We start from the raw sequence: 7,457 nt of genomic DNA, 5'->3' as shown, positions 1-7,457 counted from the left end.
TATCACTATATTTTAATGGGCCCTCTTTTTACAGTGCTGTCTGGGGAGCTAAAGAAGAGCAGGTACAGCTGTTTGGAATACAGTCTTCCCCATAATGAAGTTCAGTTTTTTAGGGGCTCCAGGAAATCACCCCTATGTTGAACTCGTTTATAAATACAGAATACCCTTAACTGCTCAGGCTCCGTCTATCCCCATAAACAGGTCTGTGCTGCCAGAGTGGTTTACCGTATTGGTGGAAGAGGATATCTTGCTACTCAGACAGTGCAGACTTGGGTGGGTGAACCCCAAAAAGCAGTGCTGGTAGATGCAGAGAAAAACTAACTTCCTTCAGTAATCAACTCATCTCCAACTCTGTGAAACACAGTGCACAACTTTGTGAAACTTTAAAAACTTCATATCGCAAATATCCGCTCATTAGAGATCCTTTTCTGATGATGGCCTGTCTACTTACTCCGTTTGATGATTCAAACGGAACAGAAATGTATAAAAGTGAAGCGCTGTGTTTGAGGTGTGTGTGTGCACGTGTGTATACACTACCGCAAAGCTAGCGACCAGATGAAGTCGAGACTCCTTCAGAGCCTCCCATCTGCAGTTATGACTGACCCCAACAAAGCCAGGGAGTGGGAAGCATGGGTGATCGGGTCTCCCAGGAAACTGCCTCTGGCAGGACCAGCAAGTGACCAGAAAGGTAATGTAACATAAGTCAACAAAGGTGTAGGCTGAGCATTGTTTTTCCTAAGCAGATGAGGAAAAACCGTTCCCTTGAGGTGGCCCCCAATAGGAGAGGGTGATCCTGCTATCCAAGTCATAGGGCCTTGAGGTCCTCCTTGGAGTTTTGATTTTATCCTCTTTTGATCGGCGACAGTCTGATATTGGTCACAAAGTAACTCTCCTCACTCCCTCCACCATACTGTATTTCAAGACATTTACAGCCAGGCTTCGCAACCGAGGCAATCTCCTGCTTAGGCGGGAGAGGGTGCTGTTCAGCCACAAGTGTCCCCTCTCTGCGCCTCGCGGCCTGCACCTTGCCTTGGGGTTCGAGGGGGGTTCCCGGGTATCCGCGCGGAAGCCAGGCTTGTGGTCGCCGCTGCTCACGGCTCCGCCCAACTCTGCAAACTTCTAGCCCGGGAGAAATCGGCGCAGCGAATGCCACAGCACCCACAGAACACCCACCCTTTACCCTCCCCGCCATCCACCCAGTGTACAGCTGGAAAGTGGCTACAGCTTAACATTTTTCTGCAAGTAACCTTCATCTTTCTCACAAATGGCCTCAAAAATAGGGAGTAAAGCCACTTGCCTTCCACTAGGAAGTGTGCTACAGAATTTGCATTCTCACAATAACTGACAGGCTTCACACACATTCTCCTAAAAAAAAGTTGGTAATCATAAACTTCTATATTCTTTCTCTCCCCAGGACCTTTTAAATCTTTTGTTTAAGGACTTAAGCTTGAATGCAAAAGGAGAAATTACTTCCCACTATTGAGATACACTCTGTAAGAATAATTTGACATCTCCTTTGTCAATTTGACACAGTCTTCACATTGCTTCAGTATTTAATAGTAATAGAATTTACGCTCCCATTCTTCAGATCATTTACAGACATCATCTAAACACCAAGGGACAGAGAAGGTCCACTTTTCCACACCAGAATTTCTAAAGTACAAATAACTGCACGGCCAGTCATATACCAAAATGTGTTATGTAATTTAAATGCAGGTGCTTCCCAGTGGGATTAATTCTTCAGAGTCGTCAAAGTCACTAATTCATATTCCAAAATACAACAAAGGAATGACAAATTCTATGCAACTTCAGTAAATATAAAGCAACTGAGTGACCGGTTCAAGAAACAAAAGAAAAGTGATCGCATTAATCTTCACCCACCAAGCCCTGGCTGGAGTGTGTTTGCTCAGACAACATGAGTGGCCCCCGGGGCTTTGCAGACAGGGCCCAAAGTGCTCCTGAAGGGCCAGACGCCAGCGGTGGGAGCCTTCAGCCACACCTTCTGGGCACCCCCAGACGGGCTCTGCCCTTATTTGCACTGCGGCTCCAGCCCAGCACTCACACACACCCCACTTTTCTCCAAGGTTAGGTCTGAGGAAACCAGCCCTACTCTTCTACCTGCTGGTTCGCTTGGGGCGGAGTGTGGGCAGGGGACCCCCCCCCCCCCAGAGAAAGCTCTCAGCACTGGCGGTGAAACCAGCCAGGGTGACTTTGCTTTTCAAGAAGGGTAGAAGCAAGCTGGACCCAATCTACTGTGATTCAAGCCTGATCAACGGGGGGGGGGGGGGGGGGGGGGGGGGGGGGGGGCTCCCCAGTCTCCCGCCCCCAAAGTCAAAGGACAGCAGGGCTGGCCTCCCAGGCAGAGGCAGGCTCCCCAGGCGGCCCAAGGCCATTTCCCTGCAGAGACAGTGCCACTTCGGGCTGAACTGGTTTTGATACTTACAAAGCCTACGTTTTCCTTACCGGGCTTCCAGTTCTGGTGGGCCGGGCATCCCGCCGGGTCTGGACCCAGGGTCTCCAAGGTGTGGGGCTGCAGGACGAGAGAGTGAAGCCCAGCACTTCTGTGTTTTAAAACGCCAGCGTAAGACCTTAGGCGGATCATTTCTAATGCCGGCCTGAAAAGGCCCGAATGCTCAGCTCTCTGCTGTGGACAGAGCAGTGACACTTGCGGGGTTTTGGGTCGCCCAGTCTCTGCCTTCCCTGGGATTTGGTGAAGTCATAAGTCTGACATTTCAGCAAACATTAGTTGAGGGATTTCTCTCCCAGCTTTCTGGATTCTTCCATTTAGATTCCTCACTATATCTGGTTCCTTTTCACTGTCAACCAGTTCAACCCAGCCGCCTGGGTGATGGAAGGATCTGAAAGCTGGCAGTAGCTTTCCAAGTCCCAACAAACAAATCAATTTCTCCCCTGGGCTGCAAGGATCCCCAACCCCTTCCTGCACCTCCCTGCTAAATCGATTTTCTTAAAGATTAAGGCCCTGTAAGGGCTCGTGCCAGACCCACCGCGATCAAGAGGGTGGCAGGCCGAGGACCCCCTACCAGCTTCGCGGAGGGCCGCAGACTTCAGCTTTGCTGCGCCGGTGAATTTCAGACGTGTGTGCGGAAGATCTGGCCCATTTCCTTGCCCAGCACCTCCTGCACCTCTCAGCCCGGCTGAGGACTTGCTCCCAGTCCGCGGGGGTCCTGGGGCATCCCACCGGCTGTGCTCCCCGTACCAAGCGCCCTGCGCTTCTCCACGCGTCCCACCGGGGCGCGGGGACACCCTACCTCTCGGGCCCGCACGGCGGCGATGGCCTTCGGGGGCCGTCCACCGGGCAGTGACAGCCGCGCCCCCGCACCTCGCGGGCTTCGGGCTCCGCCTCGGGTCTCATGGTGCCGCTGAGCGCGCCCCAGCAGCGGCGCCTGCACGCAGCGGCGCGGTGAACCGCGGGGCCAGGGCGCTCACCTCCCCGAGCTCGGCGCCAGGTTTAAAACCGGGGGCGGGGCGGGGAGGGGACACGGGAAACCCGGGCGCGGGGGAGGGCACACGGGGTGCCCCGGGAGGGGCTAAGGAAACAGGGATGGGCCGGGGACCACTGGGCTTGGAGCGAGATAGGGATCTCCGGGAGGAGCTCGGGAAGCGGGGGTCAGGGTGGGGAGGCGACAAAGGAAACCCTAGAGGGGCGCCGGGGGCGGGGTGGAGGAAGCTCAGGGAGGGGGCGGCGGAAGGTGATCGGGAAGTCAGGGCAGGGGGTCCGAGCGCGGCGGCCGCGCCTCCCTCCGGGGTTGGCCGACTGCAGGCTCAGGCGGAGCCCCCCAATCCCGCTCCCCCCCCCGACCTTATCGCGCGCGGCAGATGACAGGATCCCTGATTTTTTCCCGAAGCTCTGTGGTTCCAAGCGCCCTCTGCACGAGCACCTAAGTCCCCAGGTTTCGGGACAATCTCCCGTCCCTTTAAAGCCTCTGCACCATTTGGGGGTGCGGAGGGGGGTTCGTCCACAGGAGGCTTCAGCCCGCCTCGTGTTGGGTGCTGGCCCCTGAGATGGCCCAGTGGCTCTGCCCCACCCCGCTGGGAAGGAGCGTGTGGGAACGCAGAGAAATGAGGGGCCTTGGAAAAGCATGATGCCAGAAGTGGAATTTTCCTCCGGTCAGCCACCCGTTGGGCTTAAAAAGCGCCTCAATGAGCCGGAACTCAATTAGCAGGCCGGGTGACACCCAGGCCTGGAGGAAGACTGCAGGCCACGGACCCCAGCACAGGGTCCCTCCTTCGACCCTGGAGGCAGAAAGCCTGGACTGGCTTCGGACATCCAAACGGCTCAAATGCTCCAACCCCGTATTGAAAACTGGAATTTACTTTCTACAGTTTAAATGAATGGTACCAAAAAATCAAAGAACTTCAGGAATTAAAATGTTTCCCACATTTTATTCTTTTTTTTTTAATTTTTTTTTTTTTAGATTTATTTATTCATACAGAACTGGGGTACAGGCCAGAGATGTGGAGGGTGATAGGATTCACCAGAGACAGAGTGGGGAGCAGAACAGGCAGGTCAGGAGGGCCATGTGGTCACCTCCGGGGCAGGCAGGGATCGAACTCATGCGGAAGTGGCTTTAGCTTCTCAGTGCTGTGCCTTAACCCGCTGCGCCACCAGGGAGGGCCCCCCACATTTTATTCTTTAAGAGAAATAGATTTTGCTAATAATGAAACTTAAAGACTATGAGAGGATATTAATAGGTGGCTTTCCTGTATAAAAGGATTTTAAAGACCCTAAGTAGAAGGGAGGTGCCCAGGAAGCAAAGATCAGTCATGTTCTCGCCACAAGAACATGCCGGGTTTAACCTTCCACCTGACCTACCAGCTGGAAAGGGCCTTAGGAAGGAGCTCACCTGTGCTGTGCCTTCTGCTGACTGTCTTCCAGGTGCCAGGGGCTCTGCGTCAAGAATCCTTCTGAGGAAGCATCACAGGTGTCACATGTGGTCTCTTAGCCCAGGGATCCTGCTTCTGTGCCTCCACTAAAGATCCTTTCAAAATGGGAGTGAGCAAGTAATTCATCACAGAGGTGTTTGTTACAGCACTGAGTACCATGTGTCGTGTCTAAAAAATACAAAAGCACTGGGGCCCTCCCTGGTGGCGCAGCGGGTTGGAGCACTGCACTGAGAAACTAAAGCCACTTCCGCATGAGTTCGATTCCCGCCTGCCCTGGAGGTGACCACATGGCGTGGCAGACCTCTCCTGACCCGCCCGCTGCTCCCCTCAGCAGTGTACTTCATAGATCTGCCTGTTCTGCTTCCCGCTGTCTCTGGTGAATCCTCTCACCCTCCGCATCTCTGGCCTGTACCCCAGTTCTGTATGAATAAATAAATAAATCTTACAAAAAAAAAAAAATACAAAAGCACTAAATGGGAGAAACCAGCACTGCTGTGTTTATAACAGCACTGTTCACAACAGCCAAGCTATGGAAACAGCCTACATGACAAAACAGATGAGCCATCAAGACGGGGTATAATACACAATGGAAGGTGATACAGAAGAACAATGAAATACTACTCAGCCATCAAAATGAACCCATGCCATGGGCAGCAACATGAAAGGAGCTAGAAGGGTTATACGCAGTGAAATAAGCCAGAAGCAGGGAGTACTGATAGCGTGGCTTACATGTGGAATATAGAAAAAAACAATGCTTGAAAACTGACTGTGACTCTTAGGCTGTTGGGGGGTTGGGGGGAGAGGAAGGAGAGAAAGGAGGGGAATGAAAGGGGGGCTGAGGAGTAGAACACAGTGGACTATTATGAAGGACTGTGGATGCTTTAGTGAAGGGAGGGTTACTCTGACCACACCTGGGATTGGGAAACACTAACAAGGATGTAAAATAATAGTATTTTAATAACAATAAAATAAACATAGTCACAAAACAATTTCACTTAAGTAAGGTATGATAAAGAATAAATAAAATATGGGCCTCCCTGATAGTGCAGGGGTCAAGTCTCAGCAATACCAACCTATTGTTACCGGGCAGTGACAAACCCGCCCACTCTCAAATGGGCTCTGCTATCTGCTGTGTCAGGACAAAACATGTAAGACCTTTGACAGAAAGGAACTTTAATGCAATGAGGTGCAATACAGAAAAGACAAAGAAAATAGTCTCTAAATCAAACACTCGAAGTTACCCGTCCCCTCGTGAGTAAAAGTCCACCCAAAAGGGTTGGCCCAAGCAAGGCCTGAAAGCTGCCACAGACTAAAGCACCTTCTGGCCGGGACCCATGGAAAAGAGTCAGCAATGGCCAGACAGGTCTGGGAGGGAAAGAGCAACATCAAATCAAGATAAATGCAGCCACAGTCACCTGCCCACGGGTCTCTCACCCACGTCTGTTTCACCCAGTCCAAGGCCCGAAACAAAGCGGCTTCTTCACGTGTCTCTGCTCCACGTGCCTCCCTCAGGTCTCCTCCTGGCGCCATCCTGCTTCCTCCCTCCTCAGTCTCCTCTCTAGCTTTTTTCCCTCTGCTCAGCTCCACCCTCCTTTTGGGTGGAGCAGGGAACCTGGAAATTCCCCTTTTCCTGAGGACCCCCCTGTTACACTATCACCAGCCACTGTGGCGGTGAGTTTGACCCCCAGCCAGGGAGCTGACCCATAGGGCACAGCAGACCTCTCCTGACCCACCCGCTGCTCCCCTCAGCAGTGCATTCAGCCCATCTGCCTGTTCTGCTCCCCACTCTGCCTCTGGGGAACCCGCTTACCCCTGCACCTCTGACCTACACCTCAGTTCTTATAAGCAAAAATAAAAAATACATATATATATTTAGCAAAGGAATAAATAAACTATGCCAGTGATTAAAATATATTGTGGATGGAATATCAGGATGCTAATAAAAATGTTTACTGAACTTTGAACAGCAGGGAAAACACTGATAGAAGAACAAAATTATGCAGTATGGGGTCCATACTGTAGACAGAGACTGCGAGTGATAAAACAGAAGTGGTCGATTGCTGAGTGCTACGGTCACTACGAATTTTAAACATTTAAAAGAAAATAATTGGTGGTTACCTGAGAGGGGCGGTAGAAGTGAGGTACAAACTTCCGGTTATGAAATAAGTAAGTCAAGAAGTTAGAACACACAGCAAGCAGATGAGGATCAAATATATGGTATTGCGGATGTGGAAGGTGCCAATGATACATAGACTTTTGGGGGATCATTTCCCAAGGCGTGATTATGTTGCACTGCTGAGTTAAAATAGCCTATGTCAACTCTACTTCAGTCAATCAAATGGGCAGAATGGGCGAGTCTCCCGACAGAACTGTTCTGAGGAACTGAGGCAGGCGCCCATTCTGCTCTCAAGAAGGGGGAATGAACGCCCCAGCCATAACTAAACCAGTAATTATGTGTGTTTTGATGAAATGCATTTAGTGGAAAATAAATTCATGGTCATATAAAATAAGGGATTTTTTAAAGTCCATTTTTTCTGCAGCTGGGGGAATTA

General features: G+C 51.4%; 1 protein-coding gene across 1 annotated transcript in view; it reads right to left on the bottom strand.

Annotated features, from left to right (window-relative positions):
• The window catches only part of RIPPLY3 (ripply transcriptional repressor 3), a 9,723-nt gene extending 6,350 nt beyond the window's left edge, over positions 1 to 3,373 (bottom strand). The window contains exons 1-2 of the mRNA XM_012731555.1: positions 3,270 to 3,373; positions 2,464 to 2,530 (exon numbers count right to left, since the gene is read on the bottom strand). Of these exons, the coding sequence (XP_012587009.1) occupies positions 2,464 to 2,530; positions 3,270 to 3,373 (171 nt within the window). The remainder of the gene's footprint in view (positions 1 to 2,463; positions 2,531 to 3,269) is intronic.
• Positions 3,374 to 7,457: the final 4,084 nt, after the last annotated feature.

Source organism: Condylura cristata, unplaced genomic scaffold (genome assembly GCF_000260355.1).
Source record: "Condylura cristata isolate star-nosed mole 26May11 unplaced genomic scaffold, ConCri1.0 scaffold00003, whole genome shotgun sequence".
In the NCBI taxonomy this organism is placed as follows: Eukaryota; Metazoa; Chordata; class Mammalia; order Eulipotyphla; family Talpidae; genus Condylura; species Condylura cristata.
The sequence above is the reverse complement of the archived record's forward strand: the minus strand, read 5'-3'. Positions and strand labels throughout refer to the sequence as shown.